This window comes from Polypterus senegalus, chromosome 3 (assembly GCF_016835505.1).
Source record: "Polypterus senegalus isolate Bchr_013 chromosome 3, ASM1683550v1, whole genome shotgun sequence".
Taxonomy (NCBI): Eukaryota; Metazoa; Chordata; class Cladistia; order Polypteriformes; family Polypteridae; genus Polypterus; species Polypterus senegalus.
The window spans coordinates 73,685,449-73,704,803 of record NC_053156.1 but is presented as its reverse complement, the minus strand read 5'-3'; the positions used below and the strand labels follow the sequence as shown (position 1 = coordinate 73,704,803).

The following is a 19,355-nucleotide window of genomic DNA, read 5'->3' as shown; positions in this document are numbered from 1 at the left end:
GCAAAATTCCAGCCTACCCCTGGTGGCAGCTGCTGCCGGACAACTGTTTTGGCTGCTAACGGTCCAGTACTGGCCCACTGCACGTTTGCTATAATGAATGATGAATAAGAAATGTGCTCGCCAACCTGTACATGGTCACTCCATGGACATCAAATGCCATTCCCATGTGGTTGTGGGATAGAAATATGGTTTTGTAGTAAAACAGTATATTTTTTTTACATTTTCAAAAATGAAGAATGAATGTTATTTTTAGATTCCTCAATTTTCAAAATCCCTAAATGGATGTATCCTTGATGAAAATTCATCCAGGAAAGCTAATAAAAAAATGAATGAAGAATGGTGATCATAAAACAGTCCTCCTAGGGTCAGGTTTCTGAATATATTCATTAGGCTTATTAGGATGTTTGGCACTGAAATGACACAAAAGCTGTGGAGCCTGAACATCACTAGTAGACACCCAGAAATGATCCTCTGGAACATACAGTAGCTGTTCCAGGGTATAAATTACTCAGGGTTATGATACAAAAACACACTGAATCTCGTTTTCATCAGGAGCATCCACTGAGACCAATGGAGGTGAAGATGAGGAGACATAGTGGGAAATGAGCAGAAATCAACTGGCAGAGTGAGACTGTAGGACACCAGACCAATGCATCTCTGGATAACATAACGACTAATATAGCATGGTGTCAACTTGCAAAATGGAACCCCAAAAGGATAGCAAGTGTAGCAAGACAGACGTTCTGTCCTGTGTTAAAGACAGGAGTCAACTTTCACCAACAGTCCACAAACTACACTACCTGTCACATTGATTTTGATTTCTCCAGTGCCTTCAGTACCATCCAGCCATCCCTGTTAAGAGGTAAACTCAGAGATTTTCAGGTGGATGGACCTATAGTGTCCTGGATAATGTTATCTGTTTGGCAGGACTGTGTTTCTTATACAGATGTGAGTAACACTGAGCACCACAAGGAACAGTCTTGTTCCTTTTTCTCTTCACTGTGTACACCTCATAGTATTAATATAACAGCAGGTCACATCATTTCAATTCCCAGATGATTCTGCACTTATGGGGTGTTTCAATAAGCGGGATGAGACAGAGTATAAGAGTCAGGTGGAGAACTTTGTTTCTTGGAGCAAAGAGAATTATCTGCATGCTTAACATCAGCAAAACCAAGGAACTGATTATTGATGTTCGCTGCATTGAAAAAAAGCCTCTATCTCTGGTCACTATTCAAGGAATGGATGTAGAGAAGGTGCACTCCCTACAAGTACTTGGGGGTCCACACACATTAATGACAGATTGGACTGCTCTTGAAACACTGAGGAAGTATATAAGAAAGGGCAGAGCAGACTATTTTTCATTAGGAGACTGTGTTCCTTTAATGTTGGACGTAACATCCTTCACATCTTCCACATCTCTGTGATGGCCAGTGTTCTCTTATTGTTTTAAAGTAATTCTGGTCTGTGCTCAGACCAAAGTGTGTGTGTGTTTATTTATTTATTTGATGAGCTTCTGTAAAAAGCCTAGTTTCCCCCTGGGAATATATAAAGTTTTATCTGTCTATTGTGGCAGAAAGCCAGGACTATCACCCGGCCAGGACGCCAGCTGGGTTGTAGTACCAAGAGAGAGACCGTATTTGGGACATTATCTCTAAAGGGCATCCTCCTTGGGTTGCTACAGCACCATGGATTCCCGTAGAGTCTGCCGGGAGTTGTAGTTTGGAGCAGCCCTGTTGTGTTCCGTGGGTGTATCTGGATCCTCGGAAGAACCTCTTCCACCACACCTGGAAGAGCAGCCAGAAGAAGATCAAGAAACACCTGGAGCATGTCAGGGTATGCTATAAAAGGAGCTACCTCACACCAATCAGGGAGCCAGAGTTGGGAGGTGGACGGGTTGCGGGAGAGGAGTGGAGGTCACAGATAAGAGAGAAGAGAGAATAAAGAGGAAGGGTCTGAGTTATGCGTGGGTGATTTGTGCACTGAATACCGTATATTAGAAAAAGACAGCTAAAAACGTGTGTACTTGCACTTGTGCTCTGTGTCTGTCTGTGATTGGGTTATATTCCACACTATCTATCTATACTCTGAAAGGTATTCAGACCCATTAGGCATGTGTGAATCAATCGAAGGAAAATCTGGGAGACATGACTGAATATTCTTGAAAACTCAGTACTCCAATTAGTCTAAATAAGCTTAATGCAACATGTAAATTTAATTATTTTTTATTACTTTGGCTATATTCTTGAATAAAAGTGCATATTTTTATTTGATATTTGGACTAACGTCTTCAAACATTATACACTTCATGTCGTTATTAGTATAACATGAAAAAAGTTTCTGGTTTAGGTATCTGTTCAGCAATTCTTGCCTCACATTTCCTGTCATCCTACACTTACACAAACTGTTGTATACACGGAACACACATAAAATGTATGTATTCCAAATAACAATATTATTTACCCTATACAACTCCAGGCACCTCACACCCTGATAAAGAGACTTGACCTGGGAGAACTTCAGCTGCGTCGGTGAGGGGGTGGGATAGCAGGCTGCTTGCTTCTTGTGCTGATTGACATATTTGCAAAACAAAAGATGCTGATGGAGGGGTGTGAAAGAATTTAAGGTGGCCCGGGATTACGCATTTGTTCATAGGTTTCAGGGATTCTAGCGCTAACAAAGATGGTGTGATAGCCCTAAGCCAAACCAGAGCCACATGGAGAGCATAAAAACATGTAGGAAAAGTCTGAAGCATCATTCGTATTCACTTTCTGCATTGCATTCCAAACCCCATACACAACTGACCAAGCCTTCAGTTGTTGTACAAAAAGTACTTTTATTTGACACATTACCTTTTATACAGGTCAAAGTATTCAAGATGATGCTACAAATAAACAAAAGACCAGCAATGAATCCTTCCTTTTCTCCTCCTTGATTGTCCTCCTCTTCAGGTGAGTGAGTGTTGTCTTCCTTGACTCCTGACTCACACAGCTGAAGAGAATTTAATTTTCATTGCAACTGGGAAACATTGCTGAGTCAGTTGGAATGTTAAAGTGACAGGAGAGCAGTTGTGGAGGACACTAACAGGGCTGAAGTGTCAAAACTACACCTCCAAAGCAGCTCAGCAGCTACCTACAAAGAAGTGTTGTCATAGGAATGTTGTCACCCATTGTGTAAAGGATCTTACCCAGGGAAGGCAGCCTCCCACTGTCCTTACATTATTTTGACCTCCAGACCAGGAAAGGTACCACAAACAAAACCAATGATGGCCCTAGCAAATCCAACCATCTGCTACATTAGATCAACAGTAGAAAAACATTTTATTTTTTGTTTAATGAGGATATTATGTAGATTGAGCAACATAAGAAAAACTAACTTATCTCTGAAAATTTGTATGTGAATCACAATAGAAATTTAAGGTCATTGTCTAAATTTTAAGAATTACATTTTAGGTTTTCTTTCTTGAGATGCGACTAACAATCTCTTATCATTTTATGATGCCAGTGATGGCAACTGTTGTTATTTCTAAACACACTGATGTGAATGGTATTCTCATTTAAGGGTATCATTCCATGTCCTATAGAAAGTTTAAAAGAAAAAATCAAATATTGAGATCATATAATTTTGACAAGAGTGAACTGATCTTGACTGATGTCCTAGTGTTATTCTTTTGTACAGAGATTCAAAATTCTCACCATTTCTACTTGGGTTCTTCCCTTTGTATTCTGGCTGGTGATCTAGAAAAACATATTCTTAGAATTGATAATCTCTATGTACTAGAAAATTATTATAAACACATGAGAAAAGTAGACTTTATATTTTACTAAGCATTAAGATGTAAGAGTTAAGATTAAAAACACGTATGCCTATAAATTTTTTTATTATTCTGTATGAGCTAGAAACCAACAATAATTTATTAAGCCAAAGATTAGACATGTAGGAGAGCCGGAGAATGATGGGCCCCTCGCATAGAGAGGGAATATGAACTCTTTTGCTGTAAATTACAATAGCAGGCACTGAGCTAGTAGGGAGTGAGGATAGGCCTCATCAAACAAAAATGATGGACAGAGAGAGGTTCTGACACCCCCTCAGCAACGAAATATTGGTAGAATTAATTAGAGGCAAGATTACAGCAGTAAAATGATAAGAGTCAGATGAGGATGAATAATGGCTTGTATAATAAGAATTGTAGTAAATGTAAAAGATACCTATGGCTGCTTGCTAATTTCCATCTGAAGTGAGTCTGTATGTGCATCTTACAATAAATCTTGATTCTGCTGCCTGACCCGACACTCTGAGTGCCTTCATTGGGGTTGAGGGTGTCTGCGCCAGCCTGCTTCAACAGTGACTACCATGTTCCAAGCAAAACAATAATGAAAATTGCATTTTGAAAAAAAGAATGGATGCAAGGAGGGAAGAACTTTCATGCAATGTCTACACTTATGTCTACATTTAAAAAGCACAATACTTTTCAAGGACTTAAATAAGACTTTTTTTAATAATAGTTAGGTAATAAATATATTATTAAAGAAGAAATAATTTTGAAATAAAAATTACAAATTCTGCGGTGGGTTGGCACCCTGCCCGGGATTGGTTCCTGCCTTGTGCCCTGTGTTGGCTGGGATTGGCTCCAGCAGACCCCGTGACCCTGTGTTCAGATTCAGCGGGTTGGATAATGGATGGATGAAATTACAAATTGATATAAATGAAGTTTTACGTTGGATATAAAGTCATATTATTAACCAGCTCTACTTGTAAAGCAATGCTTGATAATAAATTTAAGATATGAATTGATAGAAAGTTCAATACAGTTACATACCTGGCATTACCAACGCAAACACTATTTTCTGTTAAAGGTTCAGCACTTTCTCTTTTATATTGGTATTTAAATAAGTTATTGTGTATTGCTGCTGATGGTACAATTACAGCATGACATAAAAAGTAGCACTATACTAAAAGGCATTCTTTTAAAAAAAGGTCTGATTTTTGGCAATATTTAAATCAGTCCCAAACTTCATGATACCAGAAATTGCTGACATTGCTTTTGAGTATATCATGCAAATTCAATTAGAAAAGAATATAGCATTTGCCTTATTTTAATTTTTAAAAATCTAAACCATTTTATTATTGGAAAGAAAATTGTTTTGTTTTTGAAAATAGTAAGATAAACAAATAGTCAGATGTACTATTTCCATGAATGCATTAGCTAAACCCTTTAATCAAATCCTGTGAAGTGCTGAAGTCTATCAGAGCAACATTGAACAGGCAGAAACCAACTGTACCCATGTCACCTGTCCTTTGCAGGGCCCACTCACGCATACCTACACATTTATGAATGTGGGAAGAAAAGCCTCAAAAACACAGGGAGAAAGTGCAAACTCCACATAGACAACAATCAGATGCTGAATCTGTGAGGCACCAGCAATAACCACGGTGCCTTCTGTTTTTCTTTACAATAGCTAAAATTGAATACTTTTTCTTGGTGTTTTCGCTGATTCTTTAATAGTATTATTTTAATTCTATCGTGATTTTTTTTTTACAATATTTGTCAATTCTTCTGTCTTTACTCTGAATAAAGTTGCACTGAGCAAGAATTGCCTTTATATATTTTACCTAATATAATTAATTTCAGTGCTTTTCTAAACCATTTATAAAAAAATGCATAAATGAAAGGATTAAAGGCTGAATTTGTGTAGGAAAACCAGAAAACAAATTCCAAGAGTAAGGAAGGGATTGAAAAATTAATAGCAGGGTTAATAATAATGCAGAAAAAAGAAGGTGACCAGCAAGAAAGAAAAACTCCAACAATGATTGCCAGTGTTTTTGCAGCCTTTGTTTCTCTCTTCCTTGAGTCGTTGTTTCTGTGTTCACTTGTTTGTCGTAAAGATTTGGCCTGCTTTGATGCTACCATGTAAATCTTTACGTAGATTCCAATCATAATAGATCCAGGAATATAAAAAGAAATTATTGCAGAAATTGCACTTGAAACTTCATTTTGAATACCATTGCAATATCCTACACAATAATTATTTCCACCAAGTATACTCTCTTTAGGCTTTATATTGAATTCAGAAAAAATCATTGCAAATCCATAAACAGCTGCTAGAGTCCAGCAAATAAAAATCATTTTTTTCATAAAGGTGAGTGTAAATTTAGATTTATATTTGAAAGGATGGCAAATTGCATAATAGCGATCAATTGAAATGAAGAAAAGATGCAAAATAGAAGTTACACAAAGTAAGAGGTCTATACTACTATGAAATATACAGAAGAGATCCCCAAAATACCAACATTTTTCAACAGTTCTGATCACACTGGGAGGCATTACCAGTCCACCAAGAAGTAAGTCAGCAACTGCTAAAGAAAGCGTCAGAAAGTTTGTTGGTGTATGAAGCTGCTTGAAATGAGCGATAGCAATGATGACCAAACTGTTCCCAGACACAGTGAAGAGAATTACTGCGCATAATGCTAAATATATAACAATATGTATGTTTACCGAGTAGGTTTGTCTGAGACAGGAGTTTTTTATTGATCTGAAACAAAACTGGCTGTTATTTAAACCTGCAGTTTGATTCATGTTGAGGAGTAGCATTCAGGAGTGTAATGCACTTGATTTGCTCTTAGCTGGGAAAAAAATAAAATGTCATATTATAGCATCAGTATTTCTAATAGGTTAACTGTACATGTTAGAAAACAGTTTAACATGAAAACCTAACCTGGCACAATATTTATATTAAGGTTTTTAATATGTAACTGATAACAAATGTTTTAAAGTTTTTAAAGGATATATATTTTCTTAAAAGTATTAGTTATTTAGAAGAAATTCTCATAAAAGAATTTCATACAGATGTTTTCAACATACTTACCAAGGTATACTAAGCTCTCCTGAAGGATGTGAATTTCATCACAACAGCTGTTAACTTTATATATTCTGTAACCATCCAATTAAATGTTCTCTGTAGAATTTATTACAGAAGGTCAAGAAATGTCATTGCCTTTGGTATATTCCCATAATAGAACATGATCCCTGAAGTCACACACACACAATGATAATGTATGACTGCGGTTAAAAACACTTGAAAATAAGGTATGTCAAACATTGCAAGGTTTTTAATTTCCTATATAAAGTGTGTGTTTATTGTATAAAGCAAAGCAAACAATGGAGGGACAACACAAGAACTATATACAAAGTCACAAGGTAAACAAACACCTGCTGCTTTCATGGTCCTGCCTTAAATTGGATTTGCACCCCAGTTCATCTTCTTACCTAAAGAACTGAAACAAAACATTTTTGTCATGATGGACTGCGTCAACTGGCCCATTTTCTTTTAAAGTGTGTTATGCTTCAGTTTTTTCAGAACATTGACTATGTATTTTTTATAATTTATTATTTTGTCTTTACAATAAAACTAATAAAATAATAACAGGAAGAGTTTTATTTTTTTTTTTGCTTTTCTTTTTAAGTGGTATGAATTTTAGGTTTGTTTTTATCAGAATTTCAATGGGATCTATTTTTTTGTTACATTTGTTGCACTGTCCAGACAGTCATTGCATTGATTGTCTTTTTGTTTGAAAACCTTCTCTCAGATTTAGGCCGTAAGGTGAAGCAGCTTTTCGTTTCATTCCGTTCCCATATATAGGGCACTACATTCTTTTTATTCCAATAAAAGGATCAATTGGTATAGAATGAAAAAATAAAAGTTCTCCATGTATAATCCAGCAGTTATTTTTTTTACAAGTGTATAAAGATGGCAATAGTCCCATCCTCGCGTAATCATTTTTTAAAGGTGAGAGATGCGGCTTCGCGTCACGTGCTTGCCGCTAGACCAATGAGATGGCATAACATCAGAACGACATGTAAACATGGTTCAAGATGGAAGCGTCCTTGTCGTCACTATCGAGTAGCGAAGAGGATGAAATTATTGGTCAGACGTCCACCAAAAGTCAGTAAAAGGGTTCATAAACAATGCTATATGCATCTCACATCCATAAAAACAGAAGAAACAAAGGATTTTACACGCACACGGTGGGATACATTTAGAAACTGCATCAAACGGTGGCTTGACTTGCAGGGTGAGAGTCAGAAAATAGCAGAAACATACAAACATTGTCTAGAAATCCAGTTTGACCGTGTGCCCGAAGACGCAGGGTTTCACTCCACTTGCTACCGGCATTTTATTGACAAAAAGCGCTTGGAGGCGGCCCTGAAGCTGGTGATGATCGTAAAACAGACCAGTCTGTGTCATCGGGAAATAGTATTTCGTCAACGTATTGCCCAACAAAAAAACTTAGGTCCAGTACATGACTGCCGATAGCTTGTTCGGGTCCTGTACTTCCTGCTTTGTGCATAATTTGCAAGAAAGCGGACAAGTACATCACTGTGGCAGGCAAACACCAGAAGGACAATCTTTCACAATGCTGTCGGCAGGTATAAAGCACACAAGCACACGTTTGAACTTAAAGTTATATGCCATATGCTGAGAACCATAACTAACTTTCAAATACATCAATATTTACATTACATGTACATTATAATGTTTATAGTGCAGTCAGTTTTTGCATACACATATGCATGAACAGTCAGAACTGTTATGTTTTTTTAAATACATATTTATTTACAATTTCATTTAATTAAATGTTTGTTTTTTTACAGGCCAGTTGCTCAAAGCAGCTGAGATGAAGGAAGACACTAGCATTCTTGTGCATATTAAAGACAAAGACTGTGTGTCTCTGGAAGTACGATATCACAAGTCCTGTTACAGACAGTACACCAGCCTCTTGACAAAGTCTACTGGAACAAATACACAGACCTCAGAAGAACAGTAAGTTGTTATATTGCGTTTTAAAATAATTCATAATTGATTTGAATGATTGCTAATTTGAAAAGAAATTAATCATTAATCTACATGGACCGCTTGTTACAATAATTCAGCATAATAAAATGTCTAGTCATTGGTGAGGGCAAAAGAATATTTAAAATAATTTATTGTAAGTATTTTCTTTCTGAAGAATAAAAAAAACTCAATTGGTTTGTCAGTTGCTTTTAGTTTGTACATGCACACAATATATGCATTCCAAATATAGAAGCCAGTGTAATACAGTAGTTACAGAACATAAAATATTTGATGCTTTTAATAGAAATGAGCCCACCTATAATGTCAGCTACAAGATCTTCTCTGAGAGAATCATCTGCCATTGAATAATTGTAAACCAAGAGGTGATGACAATGACACGGCTAAGAAGAATGTTTTTAAAAGCCATGAAGATCTTGATGCTTCGAACTACAGGTAATTTAAATACCATAAGTTTATTTTGCAGATTTGGAATAAACATTTATGCAAACTTTTTTTCTCAGAAAAATTTAATAAATAATAATATTCACATAATCCTATTTTATCATAATAAGCTGACAATGTTTTTTGTGTGTGAGATTTATATTTTGTGATTGTGATCATAATTTATTGTATTTCAGGTAGGATAAATTGAAGAGGAGGCTGTCCCGTGATTTCCCCCAGCTGGTGTTTCACTCTCCCAACAAGCGCCACATCAGTGAATTGGTTTTTGTTGAGACACTTTCTGCACATAAGCTGGTAGACAGAATACCTCATCCATCAGGTACAGAAACAATTTTGTATCCAGAAATTAGTATTAAAAATGTAAAACGATCACGCAGAGCTGTTGGTGGCACACAACAGGTAAAAATTTATGGACGGGATCAAAAGACACCAACACAATGGAAGAAGTTTCTGTCAGATGGGACAAACAAAGAAGCACTGGCAGAATTCCTCTATGTAATGTGGCGAGACGTTGATCTTACCATTTTAGGTAAGGACTTACATTTATATATAACACATGGAGACCTGTGTCACTGCATGGCTGTAACAAAGGGTTTACAAACTGTCAGTGCTGTTGAAAATCTGACATGTGATCATGAGGAATGTGACACCAGGTTGTTTTTTCATGCAAAACATGCTGCACAGGAACACCAAACTGTAGTCATCAAGAGCCCTGATACTGATGTGGTAGTGATTGCATTAAGTCTGCAGCCAGATTTACCATGCAGATTGTATTTTTTCACTGGGGTTGGCAACAAAACGAGGATCATTGACTTATGTAAGGTGTCATCAGCTCTCGGCAACAGTGTATGTTTGGCACTTATTGGGATCCATACCTTCTCAGGCTGTGACTCTACAAGTGCCTTTTATGGCAAGGGGAAAAAAAAGTCATTTTCTGTTGCTTGCGAGAAAGAGGAATACCTGACTGCATTTAGAAATCTGGGTAGCACTTTTAATTTGGACCAGTCTACCTTTGAAGTGCTTTGCAAATATGTCTGTCACCTATATGGCCAATCATGTGCTAAAAGTCTGAATGATGCACGATACAAAGCATTCTGCATGGCATCATCAGCTTTGCCAGAACGATCCATGCCTCCGACAAGTGATGCTTTGTACCAACAATGCAAAAGGGCAAACTACCAAGCAGCCATAATGAGACATTCTCTTAAAGGTAAAATGTGTGCCCCTTCACCTGTTGGCAGTGGATGGCACCTCGAGGATGGGGAGTTAACAGTGACGTGGATGACTAGAAATCCAGCCCCTGATAGTGTGTTGCAGGTTGTCCACTGCAGTTGCAAGCAAGGCAAATGTGAGACTGGAAGATGTTCCTGTATGTCTGCAAATCTGTCCTGTACAGATTTATGCCACTGTCTCAATTGCACAAATGTTTTCCAGGAAACAGAGGAAAGAGCTACATGTGAAGATGGTTCTGATGATAGTGATAAGGATAGTAGTGATGAGTAAAGGTGATCTGTGTCACAGGTTAGTTGGATTTGAGCTGTAATGAAGCTGCTGTAAAATGTTTAATATTTGTCGTTATTGAAAAATTAGTGCAGCAGTCCAGCATTTCAAGTCATTTTAGCCAACTTGGACCAAAAACTGTTTTTATCTTTAATTGTGTGTGATTCCTAAGTGCCTACTGAACATTTTGATGAATAAAACATAACAAAAATGTTTAAGTTTCAATTTGTTCTTCAGTTTTATTTGGTGCCAATCTGTGAAGTTGGAGTGTGTTATAAAAAAAAAATTGCATTATTTCATGGTCTTCCTTCAAGATTGAGTTGATTAATGCACCAATATCTGTCTCAGATATGTAGCTACATGTATAAATGTGGATTTGACATATATTTTGTGTTGATTTAATGCGTATTAATAAAGTTACAGGCCAAACTAGCAGCATGAGATTTTCGTTTTTTGTAAATTCCTAATTATACACATTTTTGCATCCTGACAAAAAACTGCAGTATTTTTTGTGGAGAACTTTTAACATAGAATCCATAAGACTGTTGTCTATCCAGAAATTCATTAAAAAAGTAGTGCCCAGACGTGGGAACGAAAAGTGATTTCTTGCCACTTTTTCTAGGTTCACCTTGACAACCTTGACAACTGTCTGTCTAATGACTAAGATCTGTTTTTTTGGCTTTACTTTCCTCATCTCTGTCATCCTTCCAAAAACTCAGCAATCGTGTACCCTAAAGAAATAATTTTCTTTCATTTATTAAAGTTTTTAAAATGTATTAAATTATCTTTCATGACAGACAAGACAGCTTAATCACATGACCTATACTAACCTACTGCTGCCATGTAATGCTTTGCCACTATTTTTTATTATTAAACAAATTCAAATAATTAATGTTCAGTGCCTGACTTTTTTTTTTCTGTGTATTTATCTCATGAGCACCACATATTTTCAGGTGCGTGCCAGACACATGGTGTGTGCCTATATGTTATTTCCTGTTAACAGAACATACTTTTGATGTTTTGAAGTTATACCTGTATAAAAACAGATATTGCCGAGTTTTTAAAAGTATACATTCAAACTCAGGTCACTAAATCTGTGAAGCAGTGGCATTAACAACTACTCTACACTGTATTGAAATGTAATTACATTAGTAAGCTAATTATCTGCTGTCATTAGAGCGCAACCAATTTCTTATTCACACAAGTTGGGAGAGCCATTCATATTGTACATTTTGAATGCATGTGAATTTTGTCCACCTCAGGCTGGGCACACAATTAAATTCCCTGGCAAATTTGGCACACTCACTTATCTAGACCGATGGGCTGTGTAATTTAATGTGCACTCTGAAGAGATAAATGGTATTGGGTCACTTTAATTGTCACCGTTTCATGACAAGAGAGATGTCCTTGTTAAGATGAGATTAATTTTACCTGGCCATTCTTAAATATCCTTGCCTAATCCACTGGCAAACCTGGTACATTGTGCCATCCACTGCACTATACAGAATGAGCAGTGATATTTAATGGGCACAACAGAGAATTAAACTGTAATGTGATGGTTTTTATTCTCAGGTTTTTGACAAGTGGTATTCCTAATTTAAATTTGCTTACCTCAAACATAACTACATTATTGAAATGTATTTATTTATTTTTAGAAATGTATTGGCTAACCCATCACATTATCATGTCTGCAGTGATGCGAAAAAAGAAAAGACGCCTTTCAGTTTTATGGTTTAACATATCACCGGCCAGGAAAGTCTTGTCTAGTCAGTGTTGTCATTTTAATTATTGAAAATTATAAGTTCACCTCTAATTTTAAAAAACAAGACATATATTTCAATTTCTTATACTTAATCACAAGTTTTCAAACTTGTTTTAAAATTATTTATTGTATACTTTTTCTGAATTAAAAATTATTATTAATGAAGCTCTGGTGCGGAAATACAGTGTTTACTTTTGTCTTACTGAATCACGTCTTTTTTCTTTGTTTTCTCTTGCAGTTTTGCTTGCCCATGGTTGTGTTTATCACTGCTCCACTCAACTACAGTGAACCCTTGTTTATCATGGTTAATCCGTTCCAGACTCTACCGTGATAAATGAATTTTCGCGAAGTAGGATTCTTTATTTATAAATCGAATATTTTCGCAGTTAGAGTATAGAAAACCTGTTTACGACCTTCTAAATAAGTTTTTTAACATTATTAGAGCCCCCTAGACATGAAATAACACCCTTTAGTCACCATTACACTCGTATTACCCAATATATTAGACAAAATAAGAGAAAATAAGACATATTAGACTTTACAAATATCATATTACTAGTCGCACTCGCCTTTTAAGGCGACCGACTTTTATCCTCAATTTTTGTGCGCTCCATGTGTACATCAGGCATGTAAGTGTAGGGAATGAGAACATCAAAGTACCCGTTCATAACATCTCCCGAAAACCTAAGTTTTTTTTTATCCCCTCAAGTGCCTGTCCAAAGTCATACAATGTCAGCCCGAATCTGTACCGCTAAAGACGGAGTTTCACGCACTAAATAAGCTATAGATGAGAATAAGCAAGCGCCATCTCCCCTGATATTTACTACGCGGTGAGGCATTTGTACTCCATCAACATTAATTATTTCCAGACACATAATTTTGTCTATTTTTCCAGCGCATCGCGTACAAAAGCAAGGGAACGATGAGAGCACCAGAACTCTGCTCACATCGCGCTTCCGCTACCTCAAGCCGCAAGTAGTAAGTCTGTAATAAGCGGAATACCGCTACGCTTTGCACTCACGGGACGGAAAGACAATCACGAACACTTTTATATAGTAGATTATTGTACTGTACATTTAATTGCACACAAACACACACAGTTCTTACAAACAACCACTAACCTATGAAGTCACGACCTCAGTAGGAGAGTCTTCAGAGGTGGTGCAGTATCTTCAGCAGGTGCGTTTTTGTCTTCAGTGAAGAAGTACTAGAAGTAGGCAGTGGGTGTCTGGGTGCGCGGCTGAAGAACATCTTGATAGGCAGTTGCTGGCGCTGTCTTTTCATATGCATGAGGAAGCTTTTGTAGGGTATTGCCATCTTTAATCATATCCGAGTTTCACCTTCTCCTGGATAGTAAGCATCTTCCTCCGGCACTTAGTTTTATTGTCAGAAGGGTTAGAAAAAGCAACACGTTTAGGAGCCATTGTAGGGCTTAGATAAAAGTTCTCAGAGAGCGCATGCGTAGTGACTTAAGCGTGTATGAGAAAAAAATCACGATAGAGTGAAGCCGCGAAAGTCGAAGCGTGATATAGCGAGGGATCACTGTAAATGTAAATAAGTTCACACTTCTGCATCGATTGGGTGCTGTCCATGTAAATGCTGAGACCCTTTCACACCCCTTCACAGTATGCTAATAATTTCAAGTTATGCTTTATATTTCTATAAATACTACAGTCAATTCCATAACATGACGTTAAAAACCTGCCTTTCCAAACTCCCCCCATCCCCGAGTTTAAACAATCACTGACTAATCTACTCATATCCTGACAATGCAATAGTGCCCACACAGTTCAAATGGACCCCTTCATGGAGGATCAGCCTGCATTTACACCAAAAGGCAATCTCTGCCTCTCTATTTGACACCAAGCTTTGAGGCACATCTCAACAGTTGAAATCTTAAACTTTGAATCCCCTGAATTTCACCAGGACTACCATGTAACACCAGAGGTGGGTAGTAACAAGTTACATTTACTCTGTTACATTTACTTGAGTAGGTTTTTAAAAACATTGTACTTCTAAGGGTAGTTTTACTGCACCATACTTTTTACTTTTACTTGAATACATCTGTGAAGAAGAAACGCTAATCTTACTCCACTACATTGGGCTCAAATCGTTACTTTTTTTCCATTAAATACAGTACACTATATTTTTGCCAGAGAGAATCTGCCAGTGGATCTACTGCATGACTGTTTCACAAATCAGACGTAGCAACAATAATCACAAGACTGTTTCACAAATCAGACGTAGCCATGCAGTCACATGACCACACACAAACTGTCTCGTCCTGGCGGTACAAATTCCTCACAGAGATCGGACAAGGAAAGAAAGAATACTGTACATGAAAAATAAGATCCAGCTTCTGCTGAAGCTTAACTATCACTTCACTGAGTGAGGAACAAGCACGTTTTAACCAAACATGCACAGACACAGACAGTCAAGGTAAAGTGAGACTTCTTGTACGTGCACAAGCTGCCTTGTTCTAATGTTATTTTCTATGAGCTGTGCTATTTGGAGGGCAAGTGAATATGCAGTATTATACTGTCAGTGTACAGCAGGGGTGCCCACACTATTATCAGCTTTCAAGCTACTTTTAAAATGACCAGGTCGAAATGATCTACCTACATTAAAAATGCTATATATATATATATATATATATATATATATATATATATATATATATATATATATATATATATATATATATATATATATATATATATATATATATATATATATATACTCTATATATATGCTATATACTCTACTGAGTATACTTTATACATAAAATGTATGTTGTTGTACCTTGCATAACTGAATAACCCTTATGGCACAATAACAATTCAATACATTTATGGTCACTACAGTATTTGGATTTAATAATCTTCATGTGGGAAAAGGCTGACTCGCATAAATAAGTAGAGCTGAATAATGCAGTCAAGGAGGTAGCACATTTCCCCATGTTTGGGTACTTTTCCTCTGTGAGTAAGTTCCAAAACTGTCCATGAGCCCCAAACTTCAGCTGAATGTCATCCTGTAGTGTCAAAATCTCATCCTCCACTGTAGGGGAGTTTTAGGTGAAACAGTGTTGCAATTTCTGATGCGGGTGAATCACCCTCAACATCTTCCCTAAATGGATAGCACTTAAATGTAGCGATTGGCTCAAGTGAAACCGTCTTTCAAAGTCTGACAGACAATTTTCAATCTGCTCTGTGTAGCATATGCTGTCAAGTTGCACACACACCTTCCATTGCGTCTCCAGCTCTGATGCAAGGTTTTAGATGTTCCCCAAATCAAGGTGCTGCAGCTTAGAGTACAGATGTTGCATTTTTCATTTGAAAGCATTAACTGAGCTAATCATATTGACCATGGTTTTCTCTTTTCCTTGCAGGTCTAAATTAAGCTCATTCAACATGTTGGTCAGATTGGAAAAAAAAAATATTAAGTCTAGCGGCCATTGATCGTTATTAAGTTGCTTGTATTCTGCATGTTTAATGACAAGGAGAAACTCCTTTTTCTCCGGCCAGGGGTCTCAAAATCTCAGCAGGAATTTCTCCCTAGCCATCTGCCTCAACGAAGGCCTCTTTTATCATCTCTCCATCATGGAAGGACTTCTTATGCTTAATGATCGAGTGACTCACCCGGAATGATGCTTCGGTGTGTCTGCCTTTGCTTTTAAATTCAGCTGAGTGAAAAATGACGGCTGTTTCATTAACTGTGATTTTAGTTCCCTCTGCTTTCTCTTTCTCAGATTGCTTTTAGGAAGTAAGTCAGTTTCGTAGTTTTTATGAACAGTTCGAAAGTGACTTTCCACATTTTCCTTCTTTGGAATGGCAATGATAGATTGACAGATCAGACAAATGCACATCAATTGTGACATTGTGAGAGAGAAAAAAATCCTCTTCCAATTCCACATCCAGCCCATAACCAACAAATTTTTTTTTTAAATCCCTTTTTTAGTTGATATAAATTGGAAGGCTAACTAGATCACTTAGATAGCTGGAGTTTTGCAGTAGCTCACGCATTTGATCATGCGTGCGGGATGACCAGTGTGTTAGAAGAAAAGAGATCTCAGACTGGCCGACTTGTATGTCAACCAAGTGGCAAATGCCATAGCGAGGATATATACTCAGTCAAAAAAGAAACGTTCCTTTTTCCAGGACTGTGTATTTCAACAATAATGTTTTAAAAATCCAAATAACTTTACAGATCTTCATTGTAAAAGGTTTAAACAATGTTTTCCATGCATGTTCAATTAACCATAATCAATTAATTAACATGCACCTGTGGAATGGTCGTTAAGACCTTAACAGCTTACAGAAAGTAGGCATTTAAGGTCACAGTTCTAAAAACGCAGCACACTAAAGAGACTTGTCTACCGACTGTGAAAAACACCCAAAGAAAGATGCCCAGGGTCCCTGCTCATCTGCGTGAACGTGCATTAGGCATGCTGCAGGGAGGCATGAGGACTGCTGATGTGGCTAGGGCAATAAATTGCCATGTCCGCACTGTGAGACGTCTAAGACAGCGCTACAGGGAGACAGGAAGGACAGCTGATCATCCTCGCAGTGGAAGAGCCCGGATCTCAGTCCCATTGAGCACGTCTGGGACCTGTTGGATCGCAGGGTGAGGGCTAGGGTCCATTCCCCCCAGAAATGTCCAGGAACTTGTAGGTGCCTTGGTGGAAGAGTGGGGTAACATCTCACAGCAAGAACTGACAAATCTGGCCCAGTCCATGAGGAGGAGATGCACTGCAGTACTTCAAGCAGCTGGTGGCCACACCAGATACTGACTGGTACTTTTGATTTTGAGCCTCCCTTCATTCAGGGACACATTGTGAAACATTTTTAGTTTATGTCTTATGGTGTTGACTCTTTTAGTGTTCATACAAATATTTACACATTAAGTTTACTGAAAGTAAAAACAGTTGAAAGTCAGAGGACGTTTCTTTTTTTGCTGAGTATATGATAGACTAACATTAAAAAAAATTTTTTTTAATGCAACGCGATCTACCTGCACTACCTTTCTGATCTACCGGTCGATCGCGATCGACGTATTGGGCACCTCTGTTGTACAGTATATCTTGTCACTGTAAGTAGTTTGCACTGTTCAAACATACATGTTACCTACTGTAGGTATTGGCTTCAAAAGCTTTGTTGTGAAAAACTGAGATTTGGAACTTTGTGTTATTTGTGCATCTTTATTTTGTAAAGATGTCATTTATTTTTACTCATTTTTTTGGAAGAAATAGCAGAATTTGCACATTATTTTATATTTTTGTCTGTATTATTACCACATTTCTAAAAAATAAATTATTTATTATGATCAAACAGTTACTCAGTACTTGAGTAGTCTTTTCACCAAGTACTTGTTTACTCTTACTTGAGTAATTTTTTGGATGACTACTTTTTACTTCTACTTGAGTAATATCATTTTGAAGTAACGCTACTCTTACTTGAGTACAATTTTTGGCTACTCTACCCACCTCTGTGTGGCACAGACAGAACATCTGAAAAGGCCACTCAGTACTGCTCCATCCCGGCTTTTAAATGTGTTGTGCAGAACTGGCAGCCATGCCCTTATCTGTATTATTTGTTCCAGTGTGGACAATGACAACTGGATCCATTCCTTCTCTGTCCAGGAGCCACTAGTGTACCAGGAAGACAACATATTGTAAAAGTGTCTGATGGGAAGGAGAGAGGCCTTAAAAGAGAGTGAAAATGACAAGTATATGAAGTGAGAGAAAAATGCTTGTTTCAGTACTTTTGGGTAAGAAGGTGAACTGGGGTGCAAATCCTATTTAAGAATGCCCAGAAAACCAACAGGTGTTTGTTTAGCTTGATGATTTTGTGCTTAGTTTTCATGTTATTCTTCCTTTGTTTGCTTTTCTTTATAATAAACACAGCTTTTTTGTATGCTTTTAACCTCTATATATATATATGTAAAGTAAGTGCACAAGTAATTTCACTGTGCTTAGTATTATACAAAGTCTCTTCAATTACAATTTAGCACAGAAATGAAAAACCTTGTAATATTTGAGATACATTATTTTCAAGTGTTTTCAACTGTAGTCATATATTATAATTGTGTGTGTGACTTCAGGGAAAATGTCCTATTATGGGAATATACACTAGGCAATAGGATTTCTTGACCTTCCCTCATAAATCCATAATAATTGGATCGTTACAGAATATATAAACCTAACAACCGATGTGATTAAAATCATATTCTGCAGGAAAAACTTAGGATACCTTGGTAAGTATGTAAAAAAAGACAATATCATTGTTTAGGGACTTTATTCTAAGTACTAAGTCATTACTTTTAAAGGAAAATATATAGTTTACTTATAAAATAATATTTAAAATTTGTTTTCAGTTATATGTTAAAAACCTTAATGTAAATATTGTGCAAGGTCAGATTTTCATAGCAATCTGTTGTCTAACATATATAGTTAACTTATTAGAAATACCGATGCTATAATATGACATTTTATTCTTTTCCAGCTGGAGCAAATCAAGAGCATTATAGTCTTGAATGTGACTCATGAATATGAATCAAACAGCAACTTTAAATAACAGCCAGTTATGTTTCAGATCATTAAAAAACTCATGTCAGAGACAAACTTATTCAACAAACTTGCGTATTCCAATGTATTTAGCATTATGCACAGTAGTTCTCTTCACAGTGTCTGGGAACAGTTTGGTCATCATTGCTATCGCTCATTTCAAGCAGCTTCATACACCGACAAACTTTCTGACGCTTTCTTTAGCAGTTGCTGACTTACTTCTTGGTGGACTGGT

General features: G+C 36.9%; 1 protein-coding gene across 1 annotated transcript; it reads right to left on the bottom strand.

The window, feature by feature from the left end:
• Positions 1 to 5,563: 5,563 nt before the first annotated feature.
• Positions 5,564 to 6,577, bottom strand: LOC120526516 (trace amine-associated receptor 1-like). Its single transcript, XM_039749681.1, has one exon. It carries the CDS (start codon positions 6,575 to 6,577, stop codon positions 5,564 to 5,566), a length of 1,014 nt encoding a protein of 337 aa, XP_039605615.1.
• Between the last annotated feature and the right edge of the window lie 12,778 nt (positions 6,578 to 19,355).